The 20,042-nt window shown below is 44.9% G+C and overlaps 1 protein-coding gene across 5 annotated transcripts in view; it reads right to left on the bottom strand.

Moving 5' to 3' along the window:
• The window catches only part of VPS13B (vacuolar protein sorting 13 homolog B), a 948,921-nt gene that overhangs the window by 112,179 nt on the left and 816,700 nt on the right, over positions 1-20,042 (bottom strand). For all 5 annotated transcript variants that reach the window (XM_034763372.1, XM_034763367.1, XM_034763371.1 and 2 more), the window contains exons 38-39: positions 18,956-19,163; positions 18,438-18,622 (exon numbers count right to left, since the gene is read on the bottom strand). In XM_034763372.1, coding sequence (XP_034619263.1) covers positions 18,438-18,622; positions 18,956-19,163 — 393 coding nt within the window. The remainder of the gene's footprint in view (positions 1-18,437; positions 18,623-18,955; positions 19,164-20,042) is intronic.

Below are 20,042 nucleotides of genomic sequence, written 5' to 3'. Positions count from 1 at the left end.
TAACTACTACTAAACAGATGATGTCACAGGCCAGATCAAAACGATGCTGACCTACGAATCCAGGTTGGCCCTACAGTTGCCTTATGGAGAACAATTTACAGTTAGATGGAGAAACTGAGGCACAGAAAGGTTAAGTGTCTTTATCAAAATTGTAATGCTAGCTTCTGGTAGTGGTCAGATAGAACTGTGATTTTCTGACTCCCAGTCTTGCCTTTTAACCATTACACTATTCTTTAAAATGGCAAAATTTCACCATTTTTGCAAATCTTGGTTTTCACATGTGAATACTTGGTAAGTAAAAACAGATAGTTCTTTTCCCTAGTCTTTTCATTTCAGAAATTACCAGCACAAGATAGTGTCATAAAATGTAATATGAATCTCTCAAAACTCAGACCTCTAATAGCTGTTTTTTCATTTGTACATAACAAAGAAGGATCTTTTTAAAAACCTATCCATGTATCTTCAACCACCATAAAATTTTCCTCTACCTTCACTCTAGTCACCTTTTTGACATGCTGCTGTAAATGTTTCATCTGAGAGTTAAAACTTGGAAAAGTCTCAAGGAATCCTTTCTGGCTAGCGCCAATCTTTAAAATATCAAAAAAGTTGTATTTTTACCTCTGTCTTGGTCTTCATTTTTATCCTTCGGATCAATTCCCTAAAAGATTTCCATACTTTGGCCTTTTCCCTTCTTTCAAGCTCCTCACTACATCACTGACTTCCTGTTCTTTTTTGCCCTCACCAATTTGAGCAATAATGGATTGCCCTTGCCTAAAATCACTCTAGACGGAGACAGCTCTGGGATTAACTCTACTCTCAGGAAATATATGTTGTCTTCCACTAAGTCAAATTGTCAGTGGGATATGCTTTTTCTTCTCCATGTATGTTTTACCATATTAGCTGTAGTCTAGATTGAACTTCTATGCATTTAGTAACATTTGAATTTCCTACTGTCTAATAGGATCTTTAGTGGTTTCCCCTTTACATAAAGGGTATACTAGCTGTGGTTTAGAGTCAGTATGTACTATATCACACGGACAAGGAATAATAAGAACAGGAGTACTTGTGGCACCTTAGAGACTTGGCTGTAGTCCACGAAAGCTTATGCTCTAATAAATTTGTTAGTCTCTAAGGTGCCACAAGTACTCCTGTTCTTCTTTTTGCGGATACAGACTAACACGGCTGTTACTCTGAAACAAGGAATAATATACGTGCTGTTAGATTTATTCCTCTGAGCACATCAAACTGCCACTCCAGTATGGGTCCCTTCCCTTCCTCCCACAATGACTTTTATTAAAATATCAAGCTCATATATAGGGCTTTTAATCTTCAAAGCACTTTACAAATACTAATCAAGGAAATCTCACACCAGAGATGTGGATAGGCAAGCATTATTAACACTGTTTTAAGGATACAGAAACAGAAGCAGAGAGATTGATTTGTTCAGGGTGACAGAAGAACATGTCAGTGTAGAGGATTCACTCAGGAGTTTCTGGATTCTTTGTTGTATTCAGACCACACCTCTTTCTTGATATAGAGTCAAATTTTCAAATGGCCAAAGTTGCATCCATAACAATTTGCATGAGCAAACCATGGGCATTTACACTTCCAAATTGTTTTTCATTTCTTGAATTTATTCAAATTAGCACTCTTGGAACCTTCTGGTCCCTCTTTTTACTGTTGTCATCACAGATGCTTGGACTGATTGCAAAATGTAAATAACAGTGCTTAGCCACCCTCATAAAGTGCTTTGATATATTTGGATGAAAAGTACTATAAAAGTGAAAAGTATATACTATATATACTGATAAATATTTTATATTATTTTTATAATAAAAGAATCAGGGCTTTATAAATGAATATGATAGGAGATATATTAGTAAACATTTTAATAGCCCCTCCTTAAAGTACTGAACCAAGATATGAGTTGCTCCACAACCCATTAGCCTCTATAAAATGTGCATTTGAGGATACAACCATATACTGGAACACACACATTCAAACACCTGGTGGCTATGCCTAAAACCACTTGGGATTGTTCCATTTTTCTTCAATAAAACACACACATTTTGAGGAATTTGTAACAGATTTATCAGTTTCACTTTTATTTTCAAAATGAACTTGTACCCAAGCAAAAATTTGTAGGCTATGCTGGATTATAAATTTGCTGGCTGATGGGGATCAGTATCATTCATTCTGAGTAATGAGAATAGTTGTTTGTAGGGGAGGAAAAATAGATCTTAAAATTTCCTAGTGATTTTGAATATTAACATGACACTGATCATTAACAGACAATAGCTACGAAGCAGCGAGCTTGCTCTGTATTCTGTCTCCACTTCAAGAGTTGTAGAAGAAAGAAAGGGTTAGATAAAATATATGTTGGGACTCATCACTTGGACCATGACACCAAGAAAAAATAAAAGGCTTCATTGCTCAGAGATCAATATTATTTAATGGCTGAGCATAGTGGAGAAACAGAGATAGTTTCCAGAATAAAATTAAGTAGATTTGTATGGAAAAAAGAAACAAACTAATAAATATCTGTTAGTAAATGACGTGATGGTTAGTATTTTTCCAGTTGGCAAGTGTTTTTATTTTGTTAAACATGTACATTATTATAAAATAGATTTCCCACATTTTTAAAGGATATGGAATGTTAGCATTTCAAATGATTTTCTGGATTTTGATTCAACAACCTCATTTACTATCCAAGTTTTCTAATGTCTAGACTGCAATATATCTTTATGCAACACAATATAAAGCTAAAATATGGTTATTAAACTGATCGCAGGCTAGACTGTAACAGATGGACACAAGAGTCCTATAGAAAGCTATGATGCTATGGTGCCATTTCAGAAAAAGCTGGGTCAGCATGGGAGAGGGACAGGCTGACACTGGAAGTGGGGAGTTTGCAAACCCCTCTTTCCTAAGGCACTATATTTGTGTTTCCAAAGTATTCTATCACACATCCTTTTTCATTAATAAGGCCCCAATCCTGAAAATATATATGTGCTTAACTTTAATTTAATGGGCCATATGAGTACTTAAAGTTAAGCACATGTGAAAGTTTGTGCAGGAAATGGACCTAAATTAGTATATAAGCCCTGAAAATAGGGGAAGGTAGCTCTAGAGAAGATCTCAGTGATGATTCAGGATTACAGGTAGTGGTAAGTAACCAAAGCTGAATAATATGAAAAATACTTACCTTTGCTCATTTAAATTTTTGGAAAAGTCAAGTCTGGAGGGGACAAGTGTCTCCTGTAAATGATATGCGACATCTTTGTGTGCTAATTAAGATGCCAGAACTTTTCTTTAAGATCACTCAGTTTCTAATGATATAAGGCATATATTTCTAGCCACGATGGTCCAGATATTGAACTTTAAAATTATCATTCCTTGGGTCTAACAATGCCTTTTTGGCATGGACCAAATCTTACACTGAAACCAGTATAATGTTGTCACTGTCCACATTTTGAGGTCTAACTTCAAGAATGGAGTATATGAAGCTTAAAAGTTTTCTTATGTCCTATGCAAGGAACGTGTAGATTTCTGTTGCCAATAATAGATGCTATGCAGAGCCAGGGAAACAATTTGGAGCCTGGTGGGGATAAGTTAGGACCTGACCTGCCAGAGAACCACTATGTAGAAGAGCCAGAAAAATAACATTTCTGGTCCTGGTTTCTTGCTGTCTGGGTCAACAGGAATGGGTTTGCTGCAGAGGTATTGGTTTTAGTATGTGGGAAGAGGAAATACCTCATGTCACTGAACAGTGGCTCTTCTAACAAATTAAGAAGAGATATCGGCAAGTTCCAAATGAGTATAATGAAGTCCTTTTTGTCCAGAAAGATGATGAGCCAGAAAAGTGGTTGTAGGATGTAAAACAGGCAGAATGGGGATTCTCATGGCTGTAACCAAGCTGGAAATGGTTTCCCCTCTCTTCCCCCAAACACAAAACATTTTTAACAAAATCACATATGAAAAGCTTGCTTTCCTCCAACAGAAAAAGGAAGCAAAGTAAGAAATATATATATATAAAAAATCAATCTAAGTAACTTGACAAAGACAAATGTTTACACTCAATGGCGTAGCCCATAGCTTGCCTTTACTATATTCACTGCCTTGCCTTTATTATTTTCAGCAGTAATGCAAGGAACCTACAGGATTGTATCCTGTAAGACATTTGTTTCAGCAGTTAGCATGAGTCTTGAGGTCTATGAACGTTGGCATAGATAAAGGGCCCAACGGTAACCCCTAAATTTTGGGGAACTAGAAGTAGAGTGTAAGGGGGAATTTTGTCCATAATGACATCAATCAACCACAGAAACATGAGCTAACACCAGCTTGTTGAAAGTTTTGGAAAAAACATCCAACCACAAGAGTGCCATGGCAACGAATTGACATAAATGATGGGTTGAAATCATTAATATACCAACCTATAGAAGAAGGATACCTCAACATTAATAAGGCGAGGAAATACAAATAAGGAAGAGGGGAGAAAACCTTACTGAATATGCATTAGACATGGTAGCATCAGCATAACATATTATAGAAGTGGTATCCCAGCCTGTGGGCAGGAGGAGAGAGATGTAGCCCTTGGGAGGTGTCAGAATGATGGCCATTGGTGAAGATGAGGAAGATGATGGTGATGAGGAAGATAATGGCTAACATTTCAGGTTGTTCTGCAAGGCATGGTGAGAGTATGGATGTTCAGATGTATTTTCTGTATTCTCTCTATCTACCATACTGAGTTAGAGTGTTTGTGACTGTGCTAGATGTATTAATAAATTATTTGTAAATATAGGAAAGTTCCTATAGTATGAGTGTTGCAATTGTGCAAATTGGGGTTCCCAACTACACAGTAATTTTAATAATACTGGGCCTGATCTTTGGACAAGAACCTGTCAAACCTCAAAGTGATAACTGAGGGTTCTTGTACATAATCTATAGATCAGGCTACAATGGAGTAAAAGTGAGAAAACAAGCTATTGGAACATTTTTGAACCTACATTAAAATTTGATTCGAGAACACATCATGGTTCAGATCAGGTCTTATTTATCTGAAGAAGTTAGTCTATCCTGAGGTTACAGTCAAATTGCAGCCAGCATGTAATGAATTCTGATATCTAACAAAATTCTGTTTACAGTGAAGTTTTCATAAATTCTAATAATCTGAAGAAGTTATAGAAACAAAGAGGCATCCAACATTTATTCATGATGATTAAAAAGATGTGCCATAAAAGAGTTTAGTAAAGCCAGAAAGCCAGATGAAATGTCACAATGATTTACTTTAAAAGATGAACATACAACAGGCAAAATTTTAAATGTTAAATATAAGTGAAATTACACATGTGCACCTTACACTGAATTTATCTGACAGTATAGAACTGAGTCCTTATTGGTATCACAGCTGATTACAGTATGGGAACCCATAGTATTTCAAGATATGCTCCCTACTGGGAAAGCTGCAATATGATTTCTATGCGTTTTTGTATCATTACTGTTTTTAAAACTTATTTGGTTCCCTTTCTAAATGTGCTAATCATAATTATCTTGTTCACAAATATGCTGAAGCCTTTGTAGTGTTTCACCACAAGTGAGTTCAAATAAAAATTATATTTTTTCTTTTCTTTTCCCTTTATCTTGTGAATTGTCTTTTTAGGGACGACATTTCCTATTTCTGTACTTAGTAGCTATATTGCAAATGAAGAAACAAAGGAATTTACACAGAGAAGACAAGCAGAACAAGAATGTCTTGTAGACATAGTAGGTTTTTTTTTTTTGAAGTCTAGAATAAAATTTTGTACGCATGCTGAAAGGCCTTCTGTTCCATCCAGGCTGATGCTAAATTTAAGACCAATTACATTTAAGAAACATTCATCTAGAGGATCTTGAAATTCCACTAAATGTTACCTCTCCCACCTAAATAGCAACATTATTCTAATCAAAAAGCAAACACTCACCATGTTCAGAATGTTACTTACTGTATGGTAAATGTGGTTCTTTGAGATGTTAGTGTAGATCTTATTGTAGGTGTGTATGTGCCTCTTGCACTTGCAACCAGAATTTTGGACATATGGACACTGTGCCTCCTTGTGCTCCCATAAAGGGAAAAGAGGCTGTGATCCTCCCTCAGTTGCCTTGCAATTCAAAGCCATGTTCTTAAGGACTTTCAAAAACAGGGATGGAGGGCAGGACGTGGGATCCACAGTGACAATAACATCTAGAAGAACCACAGTTACTGTAGGATAAGTAAGAGGTCATTTACCTGTAACTGAAGGTTCTTCAAGATGTGTGGTCCATATTTGTATTCCACTGTGGATTAAGTCGGAGAATTTGAAAGTAGTGTCCATTGGTCTGTACATGGACCCTGGCTTGCCTCATGCCTCCAACCAAGGTGATAAAGGGCGGGGTGGACCAACCATCTCTTCAGTTCCTTTTCCACTGCGAATCAGAGCAGATCCACAGCAGAGGGGAAGGAGGGCAGGTAATTGAATACTGACAGGGACCACACATCTCGAAGAATCTCCAGTGACTGGTAAGTAACCTCCTTCTTCTTCTACACCAAAAACTTAAAAATTTTGCAACAAAAAAATAAAAATTCTGCACACAATATTTTCAAATTCTGCATATTTTATTTGTTAAAATAACGCAATATAATCATACCGGTTTCAATTATTTTTGGTAATTTATTTCAAAATACCTGTCGGCAAGTATTTCTGTAACAATACAGACAACAAAAAAGATTCAGGAAATCTTTTTTGACAAATAGATTCCTTACTAGGCATATTAATACAGAACTCTGAGTATATTTTAAATGACAGTACATAAACGTATTTCCCGCACCCAGCAGAAGCAGTGCAAAGGCTTGGGGAAGTCAGGGGTAAAGGACAATTACCTGTTCCATAACTGGCGTTCTTTGACATGTGTTGCTCCTGTCTATTCCACAGTAGGTGTGCGTGCTCGCCACGTGCACCGGTGCCGGAAGTTTTTCCCTTAGCAGTACCCATAGTGGGGGAGCACCGCTGCGACCCCTGGAGTGGCGCCTCTATATTGCGCTATAAGGGGAGCTGGGCACTCCCCCCACCCCCGGTTCCTTCTTGCCAGACAACTCCGACAGAGGGGAAGGAGGACAGGGTGTGGAATAGACAGAAGCAACACATCTCGAAGAACGCCAGTTACGGAACAGGTAACTGCCCTTTCTTCTTCGAGTGATTGCTCCTGTGTATTCCACAGTAAGTGACTCCAAGCTATATCTGATGGAAGTGGGTAGGAGTTTAAAGGTTATCGGGATGGAGTACCACCCTACCAAACCCGGCATCATCCTGTGCTTGGGAGATGATCGCATAGTGCGAGGAAAAGGTGTGGACAGAGGACCACGTGGCAGCCCTACATATGTCCAGGATAGGGACGTGGGCTACATAGGCGGCCGACGAGGCCTGCGCTCTCGTAGAATGCACCTTTGCGATAGGCAGCGGGAGAACCCCTGCCAAGTCGTAACACGTGCGTATGCACGAGGTGATCCAGCGGAAAAGGCGCTGGGTGGAGACTGGTTGCCCTCTCATACGCTCAGCCGACGCAACAAACAGTTGCCAGGATTTCCTGAACGGCCTGGTCCGGTCCAGGTAAAAGGCCAGTGCCCTACGTATGTCTAGCATGTGTAGGCAGCGTTCCTCATTGGAGGAATGGGGCTTACGACAGAGTAACGGTAGGAAAATGTCCTGATCCAAATGGAAGGTGGAGACCACCTGGGGGAGAAACGCAAGGTGTGGGCGAAGTGGACCTTATCCCTATGGAAGACCGTATACGGGGGTTCCGAGGTCAAGGCCCTAAGCTCTGAGACCCGACGGGCTGAGGTGATAGCCACCAAGGAAAGCCACTTTCCAGGACAGGTGGGACCAAAAACACGTGGCCAAGGGCTCAAAGGGAGGACCCGTGAAGCGGGATAGCACTAGGTTCAGATCCTATTGCGGGACTGGGGCCTGGCGTATGGAAACATACGGTCTAGTCCCTTCAAAAAGCGGGAGGCCATCTCATGGGGAAAAAAACGAGTGACTCTGCACCGGAGGGTAAAAGGCTGAAATGACCGCTAAATGTACCCTGACAGAGGCCAGAGCTAGATCTTGAGTCCTAAGGGACATAAGTTGGAGGGATGCGGATGATGGGGAGGTGCCCTGCTCCCCTGCCCACCTAGAAAACCTAAATCATTTGGTCAGGTAGGTCCGTCGTGTAGACAGCTTTCTGCTCTCCAGCAGAATTTGCCTGACATCCTCCGAACACCTTCCCTCCTCCTCATTTAACCATGGAGCAGCCATGCTGTCAAGTGAAGCGTGGCTAGGTTGGGATGGTGGAGGCATCCCCTCTCCTGGGAGAGGAGATCTGGGCGGAGCGGCAGCCTCCATGGGGAGGCTGCTAACAGTTGCAGGAGGGTCCTGTACCAATATTGGCGGGCCCAATCCGGGGCTATGAGTATGACCCTCGACCTGTCTGCCTGTACTTTCTGCAGGACCTTGCCTACCAGTGGAAACGGTGGAAAGGCATAGAACAGTTGGCCGGACCACCGGAGGAGGAATGCGTCAGAGATCGCCCCCCCTTTCTGCCCATGCCCTGGAGCAGAACTGGGGACAGAGATGATTCTGGGCAGTAGCAAAGAGGTCTACCTGGGGAGCTCCCCACTCTCTGAAGAGTTGCGGGGTGACTTCCCAGTGAAATGACCACTCGTACTGGTGGGAGAAGACCCTGCTGAGGTGATCGGCTTGCGTATTGCGCGTGCCGGGTAGGTGAAACGCCCTCAGAGAGATATCGTGGGCTATGCAGAATTCCCATAGGTCCAGGGCTTCCTGGCACAAGGCTGAGGAGCGCGTGCCCCCTTGCCTGTTGATGTAATACATCGTGGCCGTATTGTCAGTGAGGACTCTGACCATCTTTCCCCGTAGGTGCAGGCTGAAAGCTATGCATGCCAGGTGCACCGCCCTGAGTTCCCTGATGTTTATGTGGGCGACCATTTGCTCTGGGTTTGGAAGCTCCCCGCATGGGCTCCCCACCCCAGGTCCGAGGCGTCCAACACCAGATCTAGTGAGGGAAGGGTGTCTCGGAAGGGGATCCCTTGTAACATGTTGCCTGAGAGGGACCACCATTGCAGGTCAGCCACTACTTTGGGAGGTAATGTGACAATCTTGTCCAGACCGTCCCTGGCCTGGGAATATTGGGAGGCCAGCCAGAGTTGGAGCGGCCTCATTCTGAGCCTGGCATGTCACACCACGGAGGTGCATGCTGCCATGTGGCCCAAGAGTTGAAGGCACATCCTTGCCGTCATCACGGGGAAAGCCATGACTGAAGCTATGAGACTTTTGAGCATCTCGAACTTGTCCCGGGGGAGAGAGGCCGTGGCCACCACCCACCACCGAGTCTAACAGCGCTCCTATGAAGTGTATGCGCTGAACCGGTACTAACGAGGACTTGTCCTCGTTTACCACTAGGCCTAGACTCTCACAAGTGGCCAGCAGGAATTTCATCTGGGCCTGCACCTGGGATCGAGACTTACCCTTGATCATCCAGTTGTCCAGGTAGGGGAAAATTTGCAGCCCATTCCTCCTGAGGTGGGCTGCCACTACCACTATGCATTTGGTAAAAACCCTGGGGGCCGTGGAGAGGCCAAAGGGGAGGACCATAAACTGGTAGTGGTCCCACCCTACCAGGAAGTGGAGGAAGAGCCTGTGACCCTCGAAAATATGGATGTGGAAATATGCATCCTGGAGGTCCAGGGCTGCGAACCAATCCCCCGGGTCTAGGGATGGAATAATAGAGGCCAGGGAAACCATACGGAACTTGTAATGGACCATAAACTGGTTGAGGTTCCGCAGGACGAGGATATGCCTGAGCCCGCCTTTTGCCTTGAGGATCAGGAAATACCGGGAGTAAAAACTCCTGCCCCTGAATTCCCGAGATACTTTCTCCACTGTGCCAGGGTGAGGAGGTGCATCACCTCCTGGTCTAGCAGGAGTGCATGCTCCAGATCCCCGGGGACCCCAAGAGTGGAGGGTAATAGAGGGGGGGGGCGAAGCAAACTGCAACATGTAGCCCTTGGAAATGGTGCTGAGGACCCATTGGTCCAACATTATACGGGACCATTGCACTCAGAAGGCAGATAAACGGTTGCAGAATACAAACTTTATTAACTGGGGGGCTTCCCTGGCAACAGGCCCGGTGGCCCCCCTCAAAGAGTCAAAAGCACCTCTTCCCCTGCCTCTTGCCCTTGGAGGGCCCAGGTCGCGGGGCCGAATGGGACTGGTGCTGGGACCTGCGTCTCTGCTCCCTCGGCCTCTTAGGTGGGGGCTCATATCTGCCTCTAGCTGGAGGAGCCAAGGTCTGTGGCCTGGGTTTGTTCTTAGCTGGTGGGACATATAGGCCCAGAGTTTGCAGGGTGGTGCGGGAATCTTTCATCCCGTGCAGATGGGTGTCTGTCTGATCCGCAAACAGGGCCTTCCCGTCGAAAGGCCGGTCCTGAATGAGGGACTGGGACGCCGCAGACAGCCCCGACAGCAAGAGTTACGACGCCCTGCGTGTGGCAACAGCTGAGGCCTTCGAACGGGCCGCTGTATCTGCTGTGTCCGAAGCTGCTTGGAGGGCCGCTTTCGCCGCAGCCGCTCCTTCGTCGACCAAAGCTCTGAACTCCCTCTTGTCCCTTTCCTGGAGAAGAGATTCGAACTTTGGCAGGGTTCCCCACAAGTTAAAATCATACCAGCTCAATAGGGCTTGGTGATTTGCCAACCTGAGCTGGAAGTTCGCCGATGAATAAACCTTCCTGCCAAAGGTATCCAGTCTCCTGGCGTCTTTATCCTTGGGGGTGGGCGCGGGTTGACCAGGCCTCTCTCGCTCTCTTGGTGGTTTACAGACTCCACCACCAGAGAGTTAGGTGCTGGGTGAGAGTCCACGTATTCATGCCCCTTTGCTGGCACAAAATACTTTCTCTCCGCCTTTTTTTAAATAGGTGCCAAGAAAGCCGGGGTTTGCCAAAGCGAGATCGATATGTTGGTCACTCCGTGGTGAAGAGGTAGGGCCACACGGCCCGGTGCCGAGGAGGACAATACATTGAACAGGTTGTCGGATGGCTCCTCCATCTCCTCAGCCTGAAGCTGGAGATTCAAGGCCACCCTTCTAAGGAGCTCTTGGTGTGCCTTAAAATCTTCCTGCAAGGCGGGTGGTGGCACCGCTATGGATTCCTCTGGTGCCAGTGAGGGGATCGGGTCTGCCCCCAGGGCATCAGGCGGTACCGGTGGTTCAACCCCCAAGTCCGAGTCCAGGTGCGGTGCCGCTGGTTCGGTGCCGGTTGACTTTTCCCGGTGCCGAGGCAGGGACGTCAAGTGTACCTGTGATGCCCTGGACACCGAACGGGGTCTCACCGGTGTAGGTAGTTGGGGCCACGGTGCCCACTGACACCACTGTCCTTGCCAAGGTGCCCCCTTGCCACTGACTCGCTTGGGGACCTAGTGGAGCCGCTTGATCATGAGGAGCAACGCGGGCCGGGGATGGGCGGCTGGGTGCCAAAGTCGAAGTCACTGAGGAATGCACGGTGCTGTACGAGCGTCAGGAGTGTCCACGGTCATGTTGGTGCCTGCCCCGAGATTTAGACCTCGACGACGAAAACTTGTACCCGTCGGAGGTACTGCTTCCAGATTCCCCCCGGCGACCAGGGCTACGATGCCTCAGTGCCGGTGACAGTCGAGGGGTGCTTTGAGCAGGACGTCTGTTGGAGCGAACACTCGAATCTGAGGGTCGGTGCCGATGGCGTTGAGACCTGCTCCCATAACTTTGGTAGGAAGAGGAGCGTCGATGCCTCTTGTCTCGGTGCCTGCGACCCCTCTGGGTAGTGGAGGACCCTCGGGACTCCCTCTCCGGTGAATCAGCCAGCAGAGTGGAAGTCTGACAGGGCTATGAGATGACCTCACGGAACGGGTAGGTACCTCATCCTCGGAGCGGGGGCTATGCCGGACCGGGCCTGGTTGATGAGCTCCAAGCAGCAGCTTCCCTTGGGATCGGGGGCCAGTCTCAGGTGGCATACCCAGCACCGGAAGGGCGAGGATGTCGCGCGCTGCCTGTGCTGCCTCTGGCGTTGACGGTATTCTCACCGCAGGAGAGGCATGCTCTGCACGAGTCAGAGGTCTGGGTCCTGAGGGGGATCGTGGGCTGCCCAACTCGGGTCCGGCCTCACCCCCGTCTTTTTCTCGGCGCCGCTGAGTCTTCCCTTGCTTCTTAACGTGGGAGCGGTGCTGACTGGTGGATGGCGCATCTGACTACATGGTGCCCGGCGCCAAGTCGGGTCAGGGTGCCGGGACCAATGCCAACTCCATTAGTAGGGCCCGGAGTTGGATATCTCTTTCATGCTTCGTTCTAGGTTTGAACGATCTGCAGATTTTATAACGTTCACTTACGTGAGTCTCGCCCAGACAGCAAAGACACTGAGAGTGTGGGTCGCTCCTGGCATAGAACTACAAGAGGAGTCACACGACTTAAAGCCTGGGGCTCGGGGTATGCCCCGAGCCAGGCAACTAACTAGAGAAGCAATCTACGAAGAAGAGTTGTACTACTAAAGCTAGAAGCGCTACAGCAGAGCTGGAGCACAAAGTTCCGATGACCTTCACTGGCAGCAAGAAGGAACTGAGGGTGGGGGGAGTGCGCAGCTCCCCTTATAGTGCGATATAGAGGCGCCACTCCAGGGGTCGCAGCGGTGCTCCCCCACTACGGGTACTGCTAAGGGAAAAACTTCCGGCACCAGTGCACGTGGTGAGCACACACACCTACTGTGGAATACACAGGAGCAATCACTCGAAGAAAAACAAAGGAGCTGAGGGAGAGGGAAGTAATTGCTGGGAAGGAATCAGGGTGTGAACTTGGAGGGTTGTTGGGTATGAGTGGGAAAAGTTTGGAACAGGTTTGGGGGGGGGGCGGGGAGGGACTCGGGAGCGTCCCCCATGCAGACCCTGGCTGATTCCTAGTCTCTCCCATTCAGTCAGGCACATCTGCCCCTGTCCACATGTGTCCCTTCACCCCCACTCAGACACCCACCTGTTCCTGTGTGGTCCTGCACCCTCTCCTCTGTCCCCATGTGACCCTGCACCTCCCTCCGCCGTGACTCTGTGCCCTCCACTCCCATTCAGCCCCTGCCCCAGTCTGTCCTCCCACACTAGCCCTTATGAGCCCTTGTCTGTGACTCCCCAGCAGCCCTATGCTGTCTGTCTCCTCATAGCCCCTGTCTCCTGACTTGACCCAACAGGTACTGTGAAGAAGGCAGGCTCTTTCTCTTCCCTAGCTGGCCGGGTACTGCTATTCTGTTCTATTGCCACAGAGACCTCTGGTGGGAAAAGGCAGAACTACAGCTGTTTTCTGCGCAAAAAATTAAAAATATGCACGGCTCATTAATTATGTATGCAATGGTGCAGAATTGCCTCAGAAGTATATTGTATTCCACTGTGGGTGATTGACAAGCAGTACCTAGGTAGCAGGAGAGTGCGAGGATGAAGATGGTAGGGCTCAGCGGAGAACCTCTGTCCCAAAGGAGGCATTGGCAGCCCAGTCCTGAACCAGGGCATAATGCCTTGCAAACATGTGAATGGAACTCCACGTGGCCGCTTTACAGATGTCAAGGAGGGGTACGTCCTGAAGACACACTATGGTCATTGCTCAGGCTCTAGTGGAGTGAGCTCTTACGCCTGTAGGGGGAGGTAGGTTTGAGAGCTGACAGCGGAATAGAATGCTGCCAGATATCCATTTGGAAATTCTGAGTGGTGATGGCATGCCCTCTTACTCTTTCTGCTATAGCGACAAACAGTCTCGGAGACTTCCTGATTGGTCTTGTTCTCTGCAGGTAAAAGGCCAAAGCTTGTTGAACATCGTGGGAGTGGAGCCTACATTCTTCTGCAGATGTATGCAGTTTTGGCTAAGGTGAAATTCCAAAACTATTTTAGGAATAAAATTTGGGGTATAGGTGTAAAGAAGCTTTATCTTTATGGAACACCGTATATGGAGGGTCTGCCATCATTGCTTCTAGCTCACTGACCCTTGTTGCTGATGTGATAGCTACAAGAATGGCGATTTTCATGGTGAGGAGGGACATGGAGCAAGTAGCTAAAGGATAAAAGGGGGAGCCTGGTTAGTACCAAAAGAACAAGATTCAGGTCCCAGTGGGGCACAATCTTCAGAGGAGGCAGGAAAGGTCTTATCAAGCCTTTCCAGAATCTGTTGGTTAGTGGGTGTGTGAAAATGGAATAGCCCTGATCAGGTGGACGGTGTGCACTGACCACCACTAAGTGGACTCACAATGAGCTGAGGGATAGACCCAATGTCTTCAAAGATAGGATATAGTCTAGGATGAGGGGAATATCTGTAGCTTCTGACTGAACGCCTCTTTGCTGTGACCAGGACAAGAAGCATTGCCATTTAGCTAGGTAACATTTTCTAGTAGAGTTCTTTTTGCTATTAAAAAGGATGTCTCATATAGCTGAGCAGCATGCATGTTCTAGGAATGATGCCCATCCAAATACTACGCCGTGAGGTGGAGTGGTCGTGCATTGAGGTGTTTGATCTTGCCATTGCACTGGGTTAGGAGCTTGGGGAATGTCAGGAAGGTAATCTGCAAGAGAGATGACATGTGCAGGAAGTTGAAGAATCAGAACTGTCTGGGCCAGAAAGGGGCAATCAGGAAGACCGTTGCACTATCCTGTTGGATCTTGTAAAGTACTGATGGCAGAAGTGGCAGCGGAGGAAAGGCATAGTTGAACTGATCTGACCAAGTAAGGAGGAGAATATCGCCCTGGGAGTGGTAGCATAAGGCTCCTCTAGAGCAATACATGACACATTTGCTGTTTGCTTGGAAGCATCATGGCCCCAGGCATCCAGCGTCCTGAGAAAGACACAGACCATGATCAAGGGCTCAGAGCTGTTCAGCCAGAGGACAGACTGTGCTCTGTACTCACTGAAGGATTCAAAAGCCACCTTGTGCTTTCTGGGGATATACACTCCATTACCGGGACCACCTCAAGGAGTGTGGACATCTTGAGAGTCCAGAATGCATATCAATGCCCTGAAACTATGGGCGGTACAGTCCGTTCTTCTTTTCAACTACTTTCACCGTGTCCTGATAATATTTGTCCAGGAAGGACTGGCCATTAGCCCCTGCAGGGAAGCAATGGAGTGTGACTTTCTCACAAAGGGTCAAGGCTTTTGGGGTCCTTGTCCTTGTGGCTACTCTTACTCGACTAACTTTTATTGTACCATTGACACAACTAAGGAGCCCAGGCTGAGGTGGGTGTAGAAGCAATCAAATCCTGTGGCAGTTGCCTGGTACCACTTCTCACCATTTTGCAGCAGGACCAGAAGCTGACTGACATCACATAGCTTATGGATTTCTTCAATATGACTGATGTTTCAATTGCCAATGTCTCGACAATCATCACAAGTTGCTCCTGGAACACTTTAAAGTCATTGGGTGCCAGGGATACCATTTCATCAAGTAATAAAGATGAAAGTTCCTACGGTGGTAATACAGGGGGCTGGTGCTGCTCTGTCCCTGGATCTGGCTCTTCCTGGTACTCTGGCATAGGTGGTCCAGCCAGGAATGCTGACTGGGAGGGTAATCTTTTCCTCTTCTTTGAGTGTGGTGAAAATCAGCTTCTTGATGCCTGAGTTAGCGGGTGGCCGGTAACCCCGTAAGGCCATGGTGTCATGCTGTGGGAATAAAGCTGGCTTGTTGGTTATTGGTCAGTTCAGGGTTATTCCTGATGGACAGGGGGTGGCTGAGTCCTGTAGGGTAAGGTGTTAGGTATCTCTATGGTATTGATCACTGACCTCAGAGAAGGCGGCTCTCTACTAGATGTTGGGAAGAATGTATGCCACAGTAATGGTGAGGAGGAGTAGACCTCCTCCAGGGTAGTGCCAAAATATACAGCATTCTCAGTATCTGAGTCTTTACTGGTGCGGGTAGGTGTTTTGGTACCAATGGTGATCTTGGTCCTCTGGGCTCATCCTCCTTGGTGGGCACGAACACTAATGGGTGTATCATCAGAGCAGGGGTTCATGTTGGAGGAGTCTGCTGCACTGTAAGCTACTCCTTTCCCCCAACCCTCGATGCTATGAGGTACATGGTAGATTTATCTTCAGCGACCATACAGTATCTGTCCTTATGGGAGGACACAGAGTCTGGAATCTCTGCTTCTGTTTGGAGTGGCCCTTTTTGGAGCCAGACGTAGACACCAGAGGAGGTGTACCATTTTCGACTGCTGAGAACAGCTTTGGTGCCGATGGTATCAATATTGATACTGGAACTGAGTAGCGGTGCCATCTTCTCTGTACTTGTCTTTGGTGTTGCTTTTCTGCTAGATGGGGTGCTAAATGAAGCTGGCTTGTCTGAAAGCACAACTCAAGAACTGATCTCAGGGTCTGATGACACCTTCATGGAGTGTCCTAGAAGATGGAGGTTTAGCTTTGCATCTTGCAACTTACACATTCTCATGGAGAATGATAAGCTGGCAGAGAATCTGCTCAGTATAGGAGATGTCCCCGCACAGGAGAGAAACCTGTTATTTCCTTCTTTCAGAGGGATTAGCCCATCGCAGGATGGACAGGGCTTAAATCTTGCCATGTCAAAGGATGCTGTACAAGAGCGTTTGAGGGGTTCTAACCAGTTCGGTTCAAATGGATGGAAACAGTTCATGGCAGTCAATGCAGAAGATGAGAAGTAGTTCTGAAGATTTTCCCAAAGATTTGTAGAAGTTTAGCAAAAGCTAAGAACTAGTGGGTTGAACTGAGGGAGAGTTGCAGACACCTTGCCCATATGCCCTTGTATGGGAACATGAGAAGGCACAGAGCGTATACGTGTAACCCTGACAGACCCTGGTCATCAGCAGGTGGGATCGAACCAGGGTCCTCTGGAGCTTAGTGCATGAACCTCTACTGCCAAATGGCTGTTAGCTAAGGCTGTAGAGCAGACTCATTTTATCTCTCTCTTTAAGTGGTCTCAATGCCACTAGATGGGACAGAGCACCACACCCAGTAAGAGTGTGGGTTAATACTTCTCCTAGCTGAGGAAGCACGTCCCGAGCTTCAGAGTCTTCCCAGTTGAAATCCCGGACAAGCCTTGACTTGTAACGTCAACAGACCCTGGTCGTCGGTGGGCGGGATCAAACCGGGGACCTAAGGCTGTAGAGCAGACTCATTTTTTCTCTCTCTTTAAGTGGTCTCAGTGCCATTAAATGGGACAGAACACCACACCCACTTTAAAAATGTGTGTGGGTTACATATGCAGCCCCAACAGACACTGGTATTCAAAAAACCTCCAGTCTTGCATGCATGAGGGATATGCACAACTACAGTGGGAACCACATGGACGTACTCAATGGAGAACCTATATTACTACACAGGGCTAAATTTTTAAAGTGGTACACGTGGAATTTTGCCCACAAAGCCTGTTAACTATAATGGGGTTTATGCAGCAGACTTGTTGCACATTGCTTTGAAAATATAGTCTTTAAGGTCTGCAATTTGCAGGTTTTCACATGGACTGAACGGAGTCCTCAGGATAGTGCATGATAACACTATTTTCATCTTTGATGAGACCTCAGGCCAAGCTTATTTGAAGAAATCAATTTAGTTCTTAACCTTCATACAATTTAAGGGAGTTGAAACTTGCCTGTCTAGAGGGCAAAGAAATTGGCAGGACACCTAAATGATCTCACTAACACTTTGTGCAGTATAATGATATTATATCATATTTCTGTGGGAGATTAACCTGATCCATAAGTTAATGCATACTGGTGCATAATTCAATTCTTAAAACAGAAACTCTTCCATTACAGTTATAAAAAAAAAAAATGTAATACCTCTCACTAACTTGGAAAGGAGGGGGACATTTTATTTAATATAATTTGCAATACTATTTCAAAGCTGAATAATAAGCAAACCTGAATAAGACAGAAGATGGCCTGCAGAAAGAAGTGAAAAGTAAGAATTAAAAATATTAAATAATGAAAGAGAATGCAGTTGGCAGATGCAGGAACACTACTAGGGTATACAGCCACACTCCAGCTGAACAGAGGGAGGAAGACAGTGCTCCTGAAGAGGACATCCATGGATTGGGGCAATAGGATTGGACTGCACTTATCAGCCTCCCACAGCAAGAAGATGGAAAACCAGAACTGCTGAGGTTTGCTGTAGTTTATGACGCTGTGGAAAACCCTTCACAGGTAAATGGTAGGGAACACTGTTTGATTCATTTTAAATTAGCAATGTGTTCAAGCTGCAAAATTCATCTCCCATTGACTTCATTAGGCCCCTGTTGTTTGTTTTATGCACAATTTTTACTAACAGCAATTTCTAAAACACTGAATAAACTTCATAATAACAACCTTCTCTTTTGTTAATGAAAGTAGGAATTCCCAATTACCAACCTGAAGAACATCTCCAAGGTCTGCAGTACTAATATCTGGATCTTCAGTTGTATTAAAAGGAACAGGAGTTATTCTTACAAGGATAAGCACTCTGGGTTCTGGATATCTCCATAACATTATTCCTGGACTATCCTCAGTTTCATTGTAAAACACAACTTCATAGGCACTCGGCAGTTTCTGCGCTTCTGTCAAATGAAAGAAAGCTATAATCTATTATGTAATTTCTAAAAAGGAAAAGGCTGGTTTACGAGACAAAAGTATTTAAAAACAAATCTCTTAAGATCAAAAGGAGAGAAAATAAAAAAGCAATTTCCCTGACTTTTAAAAGATTGCAGCTAAATGGAAAGAAATCAAAAAGACACTGATGCAACAGATGTTTTCAATTGCTTTACCAAAAAAAGGTAAAGAACTTCAAAATAGGTAAGTGATCTTTAAAAGGTTACTACTGAACTTACTTTGTAATTTAAAATAAAATATAATAAATAAATAATAATAATAAATAATAATAATATTCCTACCTGCATCTTGTATGTACTGGAACAGGCCTGTTCTCAGATCATCTGAGGTATGTTCAGTTTTTGAGGTCTGATTCCTTCCCATAGGAGACTGAGTCTGGTTTGTTTGATCAGAGATCAGTGTCTCCATCTTGCCTTGTTCAGTAAGGTACCCTTGCAGAAGTTCATGGAGAAGAACTAAACAATTCAAATGTTCTTGACCCCAGAAGACCTTATTAAAAAATAAAGAAAAGAAAAAAGCAAAACAGATGACAAAAATGTTGCTTTAAAAATATGTAATTATTTTAAACAAAGTAACAAAATAAGTAAAGAAATCAATAAATAAAAATAAAAACATACATTTTTTTTGCTGCATACTCTTCATATACTGTAACTTTCTGCAAACCTGCTAACTGGCAAAAAGATTCTAGCATGCCTTTTGACAAATTTGTCTTTTACTCCAGTCTAAGGAATGCATTTATTGTCATTATTTATTTATTATCCTAAGCATACTATGCATCTCATATATATAAAAAATAGACAAGCACTGAGCTGAAGCGTTTAGAATCTAAAGGCCTGCTCTGCACTTACTGTTGGGCATATTGCTTAGTGCTGGGAGTAGTCCCACTGAGTTAGATTTTCAGATAAGCTTGTGAGGAAAGTAATTTTAATGTTTCAATTGTTCAGAGCATAGTGTTATAAAATGGGGCACTTAGGAATGTGATTCTTTGGAGAACATTAGGTCTGGTTCATTGAAATTGTCTTCGAGTTATATATGTTTGGCAGTAAGTTTCTACAGTAGATCTTTTAGTTAGTGTTTTTATGAGTTTTCTTAAACCTTCAACTACATTTACACTTTTTCATTACACTTAAAATTGGTGGACAAGAGAAGGAAATTAGGAAGGAACAGTGCAGAGGATAAGATGAACCCTCCTCATATATATTTAGTGTTCCACATTTTCAGTTTTTATTTGTAAAAAAAAAAATTCTGGGAATTTTTCAGTGTTTATTTTCCAAACATTAAAACGGGTATGAAATATGGTTACAAATAAAAAAAAAAAAACAAGAAAATTGGAAAAAAGAAAAACAAAGAAACTTTCATAATATACAC

This window comes from Trachemys scripta, chromosome 2 (assembly GCF_013100865.1).
Source record: "Trachemys scripta elegans isolate TJP31775 chromosome 2, CAS_Tse_1.0, whole genome shotgun sequence".
NCBI classification, from domain to species: Eukaryota; Metazoa; Chordata; order Testudines; family Emydidae; genus Trachemys; species Trachemys scripta.
This window is presented reverse-complemented; position numbering and strand designations above follow the sequence as displayed.